This window comes from Cotesia typhae, unplaced genomic scaffold (assembly GCF_013202065.1).
Source record: "Cotesia typhae breed Kobodo isofemale line unplaced genomic scaffold, CoteBio_Ctyphae contig_48, whole genome shotgun sequence".
Classification (NCBI taxonomy): domain Eukaryota; kingdom Metazoa; phylum Arthropoda; class Insecta; order Hymenoptera; family Braconidae; genus Cotesia; species Cotesia typhae.
Window position 1 is genome coordinate 7,528,087 of NW_027423756.1, and position 16,189 is coordinate 7,544,275.

Genomic DNA, 16,189 nt, shown 5'->3' on the forward strand with positions numbered 1-16,189 from the left:
ACTTATGAAATAAACTGGCAGTTTACAATGTTTTAAACTTTTTGAACGATTTCGAATTTGAATATTATAAAAAAAATTATTTTTTTTTTAATTTTAAAAATTTTTTTAATTTTTTACAAATGAAATTTTTCTTTTATTTTTTTGTTATAATTTTTTTGATAAAAAAAATTTTTAGAGTTATTTTTATTGAAAAAATTATTTAAAAAAAAAATTAATTGAAAAAATTTAACATGCAGAATGTTTTAAAAATTATACATGCAATTTTGTAAGAATACATTTTTTGTTTTAATCTAATTAATAAGAAAAAATCTAAAATTGTTGAACGCCGGCTAATTTTAATGTCATTGTTGGCTAACTTAATTTTCATGTCAGAAGCTTCATTTTTAATAAAGAATTAACCTCAAATATAAAATAAAAAAATTATGCAATAAATAAAAATGAAGAATTTACTACTTACTATAATACTATAATATATATCTCATATCTGTTTGAGAACATGAACTTTGTCTGTTTTATCTTCACGGATTCTTCTTTAATGTCCGTGGATAAGACCGAATCCTGTGAACAGAAAATAAAAACTAAAATAACCTCGTACATGACGTCACATTCTCCCGTGCCGTGTGTAGTGCTGTCGAAACCTCACACGTTGTGTTGAGCATTTATATATTTATATACTTACAATTGCCGGTGTCCACTTAGTTTTTATACCAGGTATTTTTGATATTAAATTACTTATTTAATTATTTTACTCATTTACATTTTTCTCAGAAAGAAAATAAAATAAAAATTAAATTGTTATTAATTTATACGGAGTACTGATATTCATCTCATAAAAATGTAATATTTAATGGATTGATTTATATTAAAATAATTTTTTGTTATTTTATCATTGCTGTATTAATTTATAAAAATAAAAATAACATTAAGGATTTTTAATTAGACTATTAAATTTTTATTTGCAACATCAGGTTATGTTCTTCAATCTGGACTGTGGTACTGGTGGAATGCACTGTGATTTTATTTTTTGAATTATCCGGTAGGTCGCGCTTGAGTCGGTTGCCCGCGAATTAAAACAGTTTAAAAATTTCAATCGATAAATAAATTTAAATTTAAGAATAAAAACAACTAAAAATTTTTTTTTTATTTTTCTGATTAATAATTAATAATTTTATTTTAATTTTATTGCTAAGAAAATATAAACAATTTTTTTTATCTTATTAACTAATATTTAATAATTTAATTTAAATTTTATTTAAAACAAAATTGAAGAAAAAAAATTTTTTTTCAATAGAAAATAGTTTTTTTTTCCTAAAAAAAAATAAAATTTTATTTAAAAATTCAAAAAAAAAATTTTTTTTATAACTTAAATATTAAATAAAAAAATAAATTTTTAATAAACACAAAATTCCATAAAGTTGTTGATAAAAGTTATAAAATAATAACAGACAAAAAAAAAGTAAAGAAATTTGTGGGGAGAAAAGAAGCCGGTGAATCACAAGAGACGGTGGCCGATTGGGAGCCTGGGGCTTGGTTGCGGATTCTCGGCGTGATGCCGGTGATTCGTGGTCGCGGTGCCCAGTGATCAAGCCTCTACCCGGCATATTCCTCCCCCGTGTAACCTTCTTCATCCTCGTAGTATTTTTATTTCATTGTATCCTTATTGTGGGCCCTATGTACTACGTAAATCGCGGCGGTGCACTCTTCGGTGGCGGGTCTGCCGTCCTTTTCTCTTCTCGGGTTATACTTTGATAGCAGCGCCCGCGGCCGCAACAGCTCCGTCCTGTATATCCTCAGCCAACCTCTGCACGGTTTTATCGTTTGATACCCAAGAGAAGATGCAAACTGTTGGTTCGCGGTCCCCAGAGATACCAACGGTAATCTTGCGGTAAACACTGCTATCGTTCGATGCCGTACGCATTAATATAATTAGTCACCGCGAGCGCATATACAGCGAAAACCGCGTATTCAGTCAACTTTGCTTTTTTATATACCCCCTAGGTATTTCATATATACTTAAATGTTTAGATATATACATATATATTAAAAGAAAGGGAAAGAAATTGAGGTGGAAAAAAATACTGGAGCTTAAAGTATGAATTAACGTTAACAAATTTAATAAATCGTTCTAAATTACAAAAAAAATTTTATTCATATTATAACAGATTAAAAAAAAAATTTTTTCTTGGGAGAAAAATTTTTTGATTGAAAGAAAAATTTTTTCTGGAGTCTAAAAAATTTCTTTTCGCTCAAAAACTTTCCGAAGAATTTTTTCATGCAAGTAATTTTTTTTTTTTTGTATAAAAAAATTTCAAAATATAAATATTAATAATAAAAAATAAATTAAAGAAGTAAACTACGTTCTTTAGTATAAGACTATAAATTTATAAGTTTAAAATAAAACGAGAAAAATTAAAGGTAAAAATAATGCCGGAGGTGATTAGTTTAAAATCGTAAAATGATCTCGGAAACGATTGCATCAATTGGCAACAGAAGCGGCCGTAATAATAAAGTGACGGAGCTCGCATCTATTCATTTACGATAATACAGTGGTATGTGGTATATAAGTAGCCGATTTCAATGCAACCGATGCTGTCCGATTATTTCTATACTGATACCACTGTAATTATTAATAATTTTCGTATTTTTAGTTATGGATTCCTAGATAAGTAAAGTAGTGTCCAAATGCTTCTGGGATTGATTCGTAGGTTGCTTCGAGCCATGGTTCTTTTAATACCGTCTGCTTTGTCTGAAACACCCTATAATAAATAAATAGTTGTTACTTAAATATAAAAAGGCTGTCCGTGTATTATTCCCAGAATGCCTCCTAAGAAAGTCGAGGAGCCAGAACGGAAGCCGCTAATCGGGCGAGTGGGCACCAACCTGAAGATTGGAATCGTTGGGATTCCCAACGTCGGAAAGTCTACGTTTTTCAATGTCCTCACAAAGAGTCAAGCTGCTGCCGAAAACTTCCCGTTTTGCACCATTGATCCCAATGAAAATAAGTATCAGCTCCGCGTTAAAGATTTTTTTTTTTTACTTTTCTATTTTTTTCTAACTTTTTATATTTATTTAGCACGTCGCGTTCCAGTTCCTGATGCGAGGTTCGATTACCTGTGCGAGTACTACAAACCCGTCAGGTGAGTTTATTTTTATTATTTAAATTTTTATTTTTTTAAACTGAAACATCCTTTAAACAAAAATATAAAGTTATAAATCAATAAACTAAATATATGTGAAGCATATGCATGCTAAAGTCCTTGTAGAGGAAACTATTCGGAATAACTGTCGTAATTTCCATACATCTTTGCTACGACTGCCTTTATCCAGCCCAGCAGAGGGGGTGAGGGTCACGTTTCCATAAAACGTGATCTGCAATGTAGATTATCCCGAATTTCATCTCCAAAATATACGATATACATACCATCAGAGCCGACTTTTGTATCGACAAATACATGCATAAATTTTGCTGCTACCAACACCACTGTATACTAATTTTTTCCGATCACCGATCACCGAGAATTGTCATGCAGAAGACATCTAATCGTGACATTTTGAAATTTTTTAACGGCGTGTTTAAATATTTGAACGTCAAACGTCAAGCTAAACATTTTAGTATTATTCAAAATCAAAAGCTTACACAAGACTAGTAAGCAGTAAATATTTGAGTAAACTCTTATTTGATTTTAAAAATAAAAGTATAAATAATAATAATAAAATATAAATAATAATGTTAATCAGCAGCAGATCAAAGTATAAAATGTATGTGATAGTTTAAAGTTTACTTTATCCTTAACGCCCAATTCTCGCAGTTATTTAAGTTTAAAGCCACGTGTTGTAGAATGTTACAGCGTAACAAAAGCCAACTAATCAGCACCCATCATCCTTGCTATACATATCACATACTGAGCTATTACTATACTGAGGCTTGTCTTCAAAGACTAATTGTTTAATGAGGTCAACATTAGCATTTAAATGCATTGTCATTGCAAATTTAACTCATTTTGTCTCTCTTACTGCATTTAAACTCAGCGCAAGCTCTCTCTTATATTACGACACCCTTAATCTAGGCCACATGTCAGCTCGGCCCTTTGATCTCAGTTATAAAGTAACCCGATGGGTGGATGTGATGATGATGGCATTGAAATTTGATTATGTTACTTGAGAAGTAATTTTACTTTTTGATGCATTGATACTTTATTTTAGAGTAATTAATTAACGACTGTTGATGTTTTTTCCAGCAAAGTTCCGGCATTTTTGAATGTCGTCGACATCGCTGGGCTTGTCAAAGGTGCTGCCGAAGGACAGGGATTAGGAAATGCTTTTCTTTCGCATATCAATGCTTGTGATGCGATCTATCATTTATGCAGTACGTTGTTTTTTTTTTTATAATTAAGTATTTATTAAAATTACAAAAAATTATTTTTGACGAAATAATACATTTTTTTTTTCTGAGTTAACAAACAAGCGGTGGTTAAATTTTTCGTGATGATAATTGCATTACTAAACGTAAATCGACAGCAGATAATACTTGAATTAATTAAACGAATTTTTAAAACTAAACTTGTATATAGATCTCTTACGGAGAAATGAGGTAGATAATAATAATTATCCAATTATGCATACCACAATTACGGTGTATAATTAAAGTAGACTGCAATTTGTCATATCCAGTCGATATTGATCGTTTTCATTCATAAAAAGTTTTCATTTGCCAGTAGAATTCTCATGTGGAAACTTTGCACGATCGTCCGCTCCGACAATGCACAAGGGTCGTCGAGGTTTAGACGCAAAGAACTCACCCCTCGAGTTGCATTACGTGTAGTACCGTACTGCACATTCATGAACTCGACGCACATCACAAGGAACGTATTTGCTTATTGAAATAACGGGTTATTAGTGTCTACTTGCGGAATTATACTGGGTAGAAAAAAAAAATAAAAGATAAATACGAGTGCGGAAAACGTGTCGAGTAATTGAATTAGAGAGTCAATAACGGTTGCGTGTCACTTGGAAGTCTAATTGTCGTGGTTATACGATCGAGTCTCTTGTGCGTGATGTTTTCTCTTCGACTCCGTTATTTGTATCCATTTGTCAATTTTTTTCCTTTTTGTCTATTTTAATATTCATTACCTTATTTTTATTACTCATTACCGCCATTATCCATTATCTCAGTTTTATGATATTCTGTTTAAATAATTAAACTGTCTACTTGGAAAGACAATCTTATTTTTTACCAAAAGTTTACTTGGAATAGAAGTCCATAAAATTTTTTAACAATTACCTGATATTTGACCATTTTTTTTTGTTTTATTTAAAAAAATATATTAATACTCAGGAAATATTAAAAAAAAAAATTTATCTATACACGGGAAGAACAAGATGACACTGGATATCATCATAGATTATACTAAGTGAAAAAAAAATTTAGATAGAAGCTAATATAATCCAGATTATAATGAGTATAATCCAGATATCACGCAGTATAATCCAGATATCATGCAGTATAATCTAGATTATAATGAGTATAAGCCAGATTATAATGATTATAATCTAGATTATAATGAGTATAATCTAGATATCACGCAGTATAATCTAGATTAAAAAAAAATTTTTACTATAATATTCATAGTTTTTTTATGAAATAATTTTTTTGATTTTTTTTTAAATTTTATTTGCAATAATTTACTTGTTTAAAAAACCCCAAAAATTTCTAAATAATAATTTAAAAATGAATATTTTTAATAAAATTATTTTAGGAGCTTTTGAAGACGACGATGTTACCCATATCGAAGGTGAAGTCAACCCCGTAAGAGATCTTGAGATAATCTGTGAAGAGTTGCGACTCAAGGATATCGAAATGCTCAATGGTCATCTGGAAAAGTTGGAAAAACTAGTCGTACGTGGTAATGACAAGAAACTTAAGCCTGAATATGTAAGTAATCAGATTGTATTTAATTATCAGTATTTTTTTTTATTGTTCATGCTTGTAGTATGTTAAGTAAACATGTTTCAACAACTAAAATCCCCAACAAAACAATTAAATTCTCAAAGTTTAAAAAACAAAGTTTGAAAGCTAATTTAAAAGTAATGCCAGTAGATCACGAATAAAATTTCCAATCTTTTTTTTTTTCTAATAAAAAAACGAAAACAAATCTAAATAAATAGTACATCCCTTTTGAGCTACTCTGAAATAACAAGTTCTTCGATAGATCGCAAATATGGTGCGCTAAATAACCTCGTACGGGATTAAGAGGGTGGCGTTCAACGCTTCTCGGAACTAATAAACTCTGAACTCTGAATAGAATGTTAGACTAATCAACTTTAAGAATACACTCCAGCTTACGTTAACAACTGCAGTTTGTTTCCAAGTTTTCGACAATACTTTTCTGATTTACATACATATAAAATATAAACCACTTGAAGATAGTTAACGCTTTTTTATACAAGCCCCACCTTTTAGTCCTGCACGCTCGGTTAAATCGGTACTTTATAAAGATAATGACACTTACTCAACTGTGGAGAATCGCATGTTCAATAAGCCTGTACGAATAAATACGAGAGCTTATTATCATAATAACTAATATATCTTGAGTTGAAAGTCGATCAAGATCAATTTACATTTTTTTTCAACTACCAAATTATTTAAATTACCCTTTTAATAAATATAAATTCACTAAATAAAATTATAATTTTTAATCATTGCAGGACACTCTTTTAAAAGTCAAAACAATTTTGGTAGAAGAAAAACAACAAGTCAGGTTTGCTGATTGGAGTGTTAATGATGTACGTATTTATTTTTCTTAATTAATAAGTTAATTTAATTTAATAATTTATCCAAAATTTTATTTTGATGTTTAATAATTATTTTAGATCGACGTGCTCAATAAATATTTGTTTTTGACGTCGAAGCCCGTAATTTACCTGGTGAATCTCTCGGAAAAGGATTATATTCGTAAGAAGAATAAATGGTTTGTCAAAAATATATAATTAACTATTTTATATTTATTTTTATCGTATGTAAAAGTTAATATGTTGTCTCTATAGAATCAATACGCAACGTATGAAGGTTTATTTAACGTTTTTACTGCCCTATTACTATTACTATACCCATATAAATGCGTTTTGTCGCCATAAAAGCTTTGTAACCCGAAACCGCGTGAGTACACTGTTAAAAATGCATTCACGAAACAATTTAAAACGCACGCGTCGTATTTTACATAGAATATATACTATTTATACCGACGTTATTGGTTTTCAACGAAACTTGAAAACATGTCGTGCCATCGTCCTTCGTGCATTAATGTTTCACACTATTCTGCTATACATATAAATACTAGACTGATATCATACAGCTAAATAATAATTACAATTGATAATAATAATCGCTTAGAACCAGTAGTTCAGTAACAGTCGATTATATTTATTCATTAAGTATTTTGAAAGCTGGTAATTTTTTAAAATGATACTATTGATTTTTCTTGTCGATTTGGAATTTTATTTTGTCAATCTTTATTAATTTTTATTTTAATAAAAAATCAATTAATAATCTATATTATTAAGAGAATAAGAAAAAGGCTACAGTTGAAAATGTTATATTTCCAGATACATAATTAAGGAATGACCTTGTATCTCATGAACTATTGACATTTTTGAAGATATAAACTCATCCTGATGTTACACTCATCAAGACCTTTCATTTGAGTACCCACATCAATTTTTCACATATATATATATATATATATATATATATATATATATATATATATATATATATATATATATATATATATATATATATCAAAAATGCATGTAGGTACTTAAATGAAAGCTCTTGATGAGTGTAACATCGGGATGAGCTTATATCTTTAAAAACGTCAATAGTTAGAACAGTACAGTGCAATTTAACAAGTCATTATTTAATAAAGCAAAATTTTATTTATTTATAGTTAACAAGTCACGACAGTCACATAGTGACTGCAAGATTCCCAGTTATTATTATTGCTAATAATTTTTTTTGTAATTTTATTTGAACAGGCTCATAAAAATAAAGGAGTGGGTAGACAAAAATGACCCTGGTGCAACACTGATACCCTTCAGCGGTGTTTTTGAGAACAAAGTAATCGATATGGACGACGCTGAACGCGCAAAGTACTTTGAGGAATCCAAAGTTACGAGGTGAGTCATTAAAAGTACTTGAACGCGAAGGTAAAAAATATAAAATTAACAAGACAATTTAAAAGTTTGATGGCCGCAAAACGGTCAATAAAAATATTTTTACTCCATAAATTATAATTGATAAAAATATCCATACAGATATATAATGTATAATATGTAATATGCAACATATATATGAGTTCCCACGAAATTTTTCGAGCTTAGTTTCTAAGTGAGCACCATCTTCGTCGAGCATACTTACGAACTGCCGGCTTAGTGAATAATGGAAGGGTTCCCCTATACTCTTATACTCTTATTCTCAGATCATGTCTAGACTTATATATCCCTTTCGTTGAGAATCTATAAAACCAGGATCATTTACTCACTCGCTATTCGCGAAGAAGAAGCATTATATTTTTTAGCACACAGTGTTATTCAAATTCTTGTTAAATTGCATAAAAACCTCGAGTGGTTCGCGATGAAAGCTATAATAATGCATTTAATGCCGTCTCTGAATCATCATCCACACTGGGTCATCTATAGCTAGAGGGTTGCAATGTACGATTTGTTTTACTTATTTCCTTTTCCCTTTTTTTTTTTTTTTTTTTTTTTTTTCAAATTCAGATTTATTTTTCTAAAAACCATTTCGGTTTTTTTTTTTTTTTAAATTTTTTACCGTCAGTATTATTAAACTCTTTATGAGTAATATGTCGATCGAATTCCCGACGTAACTGACCATTTCGATTGAAAATATAGGTCAAATACTATTACAGTTAAAGTTTTAAAATAATTATAAAATTGATTCGAAGAAGTAGTTTAACAAATTAAGAACCTAAATTTTGATATTCGTCATCTATTATTATTTGTTTTTTATTTTACGTTTTAAAGTTAATTCAACAATACGGAAATTGATACTACCAATGACGGTAAAATTTTTGTCTTGAAATAAAATAAAATAAAATGAAACTAAAGAAGCTACGAAAGGGGAATGAAGATTATTTTTCGAGCTAAAATGCCTACTGATGCCCATCAAAAATGACTCTATGACTAAGACAACAGTAACTAGTAATCATAAGACTGAAATGATTTTATTTTAGAGACCACAAGATCACTGGGTTGCCCATTCACCCTCAAATACTACTAATTCCCTGCGCGATTCAAAAACCTCTAGTCAGAATGATAAAATTGTGCAGTATTAAGTCGTTCGGTTTATGTGTATTCTCTGAAGTCCCGAAGTCTAAAGGTCCGCATTCAATTACTCTCTTTCTCTCTCTAGATATTTATTATTTCCTTTTTTTCTATATTTTTTCGCTCCCTTTCACTCTCACTATCTTTCTCCGTAGGGTGTATACCCTGTCATTAGACGATGTTTAGTCCAAGACAATCATACTTCACGGTCAAGCAGTTCGCTTTTAAAACTATTGCTCTTTTGCAATAGACTTACCAGTTAAATAGTAAGGAAAATTTTTTACCGCTCCCTCATTTCGTTTTTTTTTTCAATCTCCTTTTTTTTTTATTACTGAACCAACCATATTTTTACTAATTTCAACTGATGAGTCTTTTTACATTTAAAATGTTTCCTTTTTCAATCGATTGAAAAACAATTGTTTGCTTTTTATTTTTTCAGCGCGCTTGAGAAAATCATTGTCCAGGGTTACAAAGCCTTGCAACTCCAATATTTCTTCACTGCTGGACATGATGAAGTCAAAGCTTGGTCAATTCAGGTCTGCCTTTTTTTTTATTATTTCTTAACAATAATTACTTTTAAAAAAATCAATTTGAATTCTAAAAAAGTAATAATAATTGATAAAATTTACAGAAAGGAACAAAAGCGCCTCAAGCTGCCGGTAGGATCCACACGGACTTTGAAAAAGGTTTTATCATGGCTGAAGTCATGAAATTTGAGGACTTTAAAAACGAAGGCTCCGAAGCTGCAGTCAAGGTACTTAAAAAATTATTATTATAAATAAATAAATAAATAATGGTAGCTTACAGAAATATCTTTAATCATTACAGGCAGCCGGAAAATACAGACAGCAGGGTAGACATTACGTTGTTGATGATGGTGATATCATACTATTTAAATTTAACGCCGGCGCTGGACTGAAAGATGCCAAGAAAAAATGATAACACGCTGTTCTTCTTTACGTTTATGTCACACATAAATTTTTTTTTTTTTTTTTTTGGTATTGCATTGCGAGCGTCAATTGATATTTATATCGACAATTTATACAAAATATAAATTTATCAATTAAATATTTCAATTGTTTTTTTTTTTAGTGTCGATCAATTTAAATCTTGAAATTTGATAATAAATTTTTTTCTTACCAATTTTATAAGTTTTTTTTTATAGTCCAAGAAATCCCAGTCTTTATATTACTAGCGTTATCTATCGGCATTCTTTCAAACTATGTCAAAATTGATACGACTCACCAGGTAATAGTTCATTATTATTATTATTATTTAATCTATTATCAACTAACCAGCTGTTAGGATGACGATACAAATATGCTATCAAAATGTTGAGATATTACCTCAGTTGGATACGTAATACGGAAGTGTATACGTTTTGATTCAACACGTATTAATTCAACATGTGCTTTTATTAAATATATTATTTATTATTATTTATTTGTACAGTAACTTAGCTAATTATTTTCCTAACAATGAGCGCTAAAGTAAAATGGATTTATTTGGCGGCATTTTTGGTAAGTTATAAAAATTATGAATTAATAATATTCATTATATAATAAACTGTATTAAGTAATGCGTAATTGTAAAAATTAAAAAAAAATTATTTTACAGGATTTATTCGCCGTTAGTTTAATAGTACCATCAATGGGAGCGCATTTAAAAGGATTAGGCGCTTCTTATTTTATGATAGGAATGATGACATCTATTTACGCTCTCACTCAACTATTGAGCGGCCCAGTAATTGTAAATATTTATAAAATTTTTTTCATACCTAATATTTAATTTAAAAAAAAAATGTTATCATCCACCTTCAAAATTTATTTCAAATTGGATTAAATAATATTACTTATTGATTTAATAATAAGACTTTTTCCAGGGTAGCTGGAGCGATAAAATAGGCAGACAAAAATTATTTGTAACAATTTATTTAATTGTCGGTTGTTGTTATCTACTTATTGGATTAGTCAACTCATATTATATTATTTTATTGCTGAGAGCTGCAATCGGTAACAATTTTTTTCTTATTTTTAAATTAATTTATTTTAAATAAAATTAAATCTCTAAAAGTTATATTTAAATTTTGCAGGAGTATTCAAACATGGACAGGTATTAATTCGTACAATAGTTACTGATCAGATCCCGATAGAAAATCAATCTTCATTGTTTGGACACTTAAAATCGATTGCTGGAATAAGTTTTACAATTGGCCCGGCGATAGGCGGGCATTTATCTGAATTAGACGGAGGATTCCGTTATGTTGCTTGTTGCACTGGATTTTTATTGTTTTTGAACAGCGGTGTGTATTATAATTCAAAAAAATTGATAATTTTTTTATCAATAAGTATTGAAATATTATTTGAGTAATAAGTATTTAATTTTTATATCAATAAGTATTGAAAAAAATTCAATATTTGTTATTTGTAATATTTTTCAATTATTTTTTTTAATTATAAATTGAGGTAAAAGACCTAGTTATTGACACTTGCAATTTTATTTTAATTAAAAACAAAAAACTTAATTCTAATAAATTAACAAATATAATTTTTGAGTTGAGGAGCTGATTTTCAAAAGGGTATCTTTTCATTTTTGATTAATCGAGACAAAAAACTGGTTATCTTCAATTCTAAATATTTTTATCGAACTTTTTTAATTTTGCTATAAAGTGCTATCGGTTATGAAGTTACAATTCGATTTTCGTTTAGGAATCTTTATAATTCTCGAAGTAATTAATGTTTAAAAGTTAAAAAAAACTACTTCTTTAAAATATGAAAATCAGCTACTCAGTTATAAATTTTAAGATAATTTTTTTTTTTTTTTAATTAGAATAAAATTAAAATTGTCAAACAACTAAGCCAGTGTCAATAAATGAGTCTTTTACCTTAATATTATTCATTTTATTATTGAATGAAGTAAATAAGTACTAACAATAATTAATTATACAATTAAAAAATTTACAGTAATTGGATACCTGTATCTCGATGATGTAACAAAAAATGATGCGTCTGAACAGCAAAAAAAAAATGAACATAGATCAAAGTCTTTGCGTCAAGAAATCACTGAAGCGGTACATAGTCTTGCAGACGTGAATTGGCGCCTGTTTGGCCAAGTGTTTGCGTTAAAATTTGTCCTCGACATGTCAGCGGGCCTGTACCACTCTAATTACAACTTGAAAATACAAGAGCGATTTAATATAACTCCCAAAATTTCAGGATATACAATAGCGTTTCAAAGTTTCGTCGGTGTTATTACTGGACTGTTTGTCACTAAAATAAATGACAAGTTGTACAATTCTGATGCGGATTACAAAAAGCGGAATATGCATGGTTACATACTGATGGTTGTTGGATACCTAGGGATTTATTTTGCAAGCAGCTTGAGGGTATTTCTTCTTTGGACAGTCGTTCTCAAAACTAGCCACATGTTTCTAAGGATAATTTTAACTGATATGCTGATGCGAAAATGTCCACCTTCACAAACCGGGTCTGTTGTCGGTACGTCAAACAGTGTCTCGAATTTGGCGCGTCTGGTTACCCCTGTGGTCGCCGGGGTTTTCGAAGACACCTGGGAGACCAACAGCGCTAACTTTTTGGCAGCCCTTGTTGCGAGTATAGGAATTTTTATTGCATTGGGGATAAGCAGAAGTCATCCGAAAAGTCAATAAATTTTTGTTTTTTATAATGAAATTTGTAAATACTTACCATAGATAAAATAAAATAAATTATTAATAATTTAAGACGGAAAAATACTAAAGAAGCTTATAATTTTTATTTACATTTTAAGTCTAAAGTAATTTTTCTTACAATATTAATTACTTGCACTGTTAAGAAAGTGTAGCAATTATTTTTACCACATCTTACAAGTTTCTTCTTTTAAATTTAATTACAAGGATTTTTATTCTTGAAATTTCAGCAATGCTTGTAACTTATTTTGCTCGTCCACAAAAGAATCGTAAATTTTCTTACCGTCTAAATCTTGCTGCTTGGCACACTCAACTCGCATTTCTTGTAAGGATTCTGTGAATGTTCCTGATGTGTTGAACCAATGGAACAATCCAACGGGAAAAGAAATGTACAGTGCCATTTTTACGATCTCTAATTTCCACCCCATTATAAATCTGGAATATTAAATAATTAATAAATATTTTTTTAAATTTGCATTGTAAAGAAAACAAGAAAAATTTTGTATCCAGGATAGCCTTATAATAAAATCGGTTTTTTTAATGAAATTTAGTGTTATTGTATCCCTAGATACATAATTAAGAAATGACCTTTTATATCGTGAAATATTGACATTTTTGAAGATATAAGCTCATCCCGATGTTATACTTATCGAGACCTTTCATTTGAGTACCCACATCAATTTTTCATATATTTTATATATTTATATATATGAATATATGAAAAATATATCAAACATGCATGTGGGTACTCAAATAAAAGCTCTTGATGAGTGTAACATCGGGATGAGCTTATATCTTCAAAAACATCAATATTTAAGCAATTACAGTGCAATTTAACAATAATTATTATTTAATAAAGCCAAATTTTTATTTTTTATAGTTCACAAGTCACGGAGGTCACATAGTGACTGCAAGGTTGCTAGTACATAATTTAGTTATAAAATATTAAAAACTGACTTTTGCATGTCAATATCTTACAAATAAAAATTAATAAATATTTCAAACATAATAAAAATAAAAAAATTATTTTGATAATAAACTTATATAGAATATTTATGTACATACCAGTTTAATCAATAAATGTATTTGATTTTTGAAAAAAACTCGTGAATTACGAGTTAAGATGCAATGTTTTTGATCCAAACTAAAAACTTATTATTATTATTTTTGATGTTAAGATTAATAATAAGTAGAAATTTACTACGTACCTGGTACTGTGTCAGATGTTATTGTTTATTTGGTACCCGAAATCTTTAGTTAAAAAAATGAACTAAAATAAAGATTGTTTTTTAATAAAATAGAATTGTATTTTATTAACTGCAGGTACTTAGTCTTCTGAAAATAAAAAAGAACCCGGCATTATTGAGATGGTTCTGTCGGTAAGAAATTTTTAAAATTGTGTGTAGGAAACATTCTTGCCCACAAAAATTTTACAATTATTTAAATTCTACAATTAAATTTTTATATCTGTTTTTTATTAATTTTGATCATAATTTATTATAAAAGTGAAAATATCTTCAATTGACATTTTTTTTATTTAAAGATTTTTAGTGTAATTGAATCAGAACTTGATAACTTGGACGGTAGATCGCGTAAGTAACTCAATTTAAAAAAAAATGTAAAATAATTAGTAATTTGTTGTAAAAAACTATAAGAATTAATTAAAAAATCTCAGATTTTAATATTTTGGACAAAACTTCTTCTTTAAAAAATTTCTTACAAGTACTTTATTAAAATTCAAAGAAAAACTGTTAAAATAATTTTATATCCTCGTTATAAATTACGATTGATAAATCGGTGTGAATTCAAAAACATCTGCATAACATAAAACTAAATAATGTTAAGAAAAAAAGGCGACATTAAAATTTTTCTTTCTCTCATACAACATCATACGCCAGCGGCTGCCTTCATACATGTATCTCTCACTTGGTGAATTATTGAGAGCGAAATTATGAATTTTTTATCAAGTTCTCGCACGTGTGCGACTCGTGGGTGCATCAAGTCTGCTCCATGGGGATATAACACCAGCAAGTGAGCATAATATCATCGGCAAGACCTTTATAATTCAGCTGGTTTTTAAGACACCTACGTTTTCTCACCGGAGGATATAAAATACGTTAAATAGTAAGATTCACATACACTCACACATTTTGCATTACCTCTTTGTACAAATACAAATATCCGTACTTATAAATACCTGCAAATCTTCATTACACTCTTACACTTTTACACACATACCTTCAAATTCTATCTATATTTATATTTTGAAATAGCATCGAGTTTTCATACACATATTAAGAAATTCACGCGTTCGCCGAGCCGCATCGCCGTTCTCAATCTTTAAGGGGCACACCTAGTGTAACGGCCTAAAAAAAACGTGATTTTTGGGAATTTTTATTAAAAAAAATACTTTATCAATTATTTTAAAATTTTAAGAATATATTTATACATGTTTTAAGAATACATAATGAAATTTTTGTAGAAAAAAATTAAATATTTTTTAAGTTATCGTCGATCTCTAACGGCGCGAAAAAAAAAAGCTCCTTCACTGCTGCAGTGATTCCGGCCTTCTCCGTGGATGAAATCTAAAAAAAAATATCTCGTTAAACTAGATAATATTGTCTGTACAATGACCTACGATAAAAAAAAAAATCAAAAATTGACAATATGGCGGCGTTTTAAAAAAATAGTCGAATTTTACCTAAAATTTTGGTCGTTTGTGGCCTGCGAAAATTCGATTTTTGATCAGATCAAAAAATCGATAGGTCATTGTACGGAGAACTATATATAGAACATGTAAAAAAAATTCGATAGTGATCGGATCATTTGTTTTTGAGTAATCATTGCAGCAAATTCGGAAAATGCTGTTTCGAGAAAAACGCGTTTAAAGATAAAATGATCGTTTCCACTGTTATAAGTGGTTTAAAATCATATTTACAGCTAATCTGCTATTCCAGGGCCATATAATACACCTTCCTCTTCTTCGAAAAGGGCTTGTTCAGCTGAAGAAGCTTTTCTTCGAGATGATCGACCTTCTTTTGAAGAAGCCCTTTGGCGATAATCAGCGATTCGTATTCTCGTGTCGTCCTTAAGAGCCGCAAAATCTCTTGCTGCAGGTCCAACTATCACTCCCATTACATTGAATATCTTCAAAATTGACGA

The 16,189-nt window shown here is 29.2% G+C and overlaps 2 protein-coding genes across 2 annotated transcripts; both read left to right on the forward strand.

Annotated features, from left to right (window-relative positions):
• The first annotated feature begins 588 nt into the window (after positions 1 to 588).
• LOC141530092 (obg-like ATPase 1) lies at positions 589 to 10,410 on the forward strand. The gene is made up of 11 exons (XM_074246965.1): positions 589 to 711; positions 2,817 to 2,998; positions 3,077 to 3,137; positions 4,239 to 4,366; positions 5,757 to 5,932; positions 6,706 to 6,783; positions 6,871 to 6,968; positions 8,035 to 8,175; positions 9,782 to 9,878; positions 9,974 to 10,096; positions 10,171 to 10,410. Exons 2-11 carry the CDS (start codon positions 2,818 to 2,820, stop codon positions 10,279 to 10,281), a joined length of 1,194 nt encoding a protein of 397 aa, XP_074103066.1. The 5' UTR covers positions 589 to 711; position 2,817; the 3' UTR covers positions 10,282 to 10,410.
• A 269-nt stretch (positions 10,411 to 10,679) lies between these two features.
• LOC141530091 (major facilitator superfamily domain-containing protein 9-like) lies at positions 10,680 to 13,101 on the forward strand. The gene is made up of 5 exons (XM_074246963.1): positions 10,680 to 10,862; positions 10,960 to 11,091; positions 11,225 to 11,354; positions 11,435 to 11,644; positions 12,306 to 13,101. The coding sequence occupies exons 1-5, from the start codon at positions 10,821 to 10,823 to the stop codon at positions 13,007 to 13,009; spliced, it is 1,218 nt and encodes a 405-aa protein (XP_074103064.1). The 5' UTR covers positions 10,680 to 10,820; the 3' UTR covers positions 13,010 to 13,101.
• The last annotated feature ends 3,088 nt before the right edge of the window (positions 13,102 to 16,189 follow it).

What these genes read in the sequence shown, in the direction of transcription:
- LOC141530092 (XM_074246965.1), top strand. Translation starts at nt 2,818, where the DNA reads ATGCCTCCTAAGAAAGTCGAGGAGCCAGAACGGAAGCCGCTAATCGGG. An exon ending in TGCGATCTATCATTTATGCA is followed by an intron (nt 4,367 to 5,756) that starts GTACGTTGTTTT and finishes AAATTATTTTAG; the next exon opens with GAGCTTTTGAAGACGACGAT. An exon ending in ATTCGTAAGAAGAATAAATG is followed by an intron (nt 6,969 to 8,034) that starts GTTTGTCAAAAA and finishes TTATTTGAACAG; the next exon opens with GCTCATAAAAATAAAGGAGT.
- LOC141530091 (XM_074246963.1), top strand. Translation starts at nt 10,821, where the DNA reads ATGAGCGCTAAAGTAAAATGGATTTATTTGGCGGCATTTTTG. An exon ending in TTTATTTGGCGGCATTTTTG is followed by an intron (nt 10,863 to 10,959) that starts GTAAGTTATAAA and finishes ATTATTTTACAG; the next exon opens with GATTTATTCGCCGTTAGTTT. An exon ending in ATTGCTGAGAGCTGCAATCG is followed by an intron (nt 11,355 to 11,434) that starts GTAACAATTTTT and finishes TAAATTTTGCAG; the next exon opens with GAGTATTCAAACATGGACAG.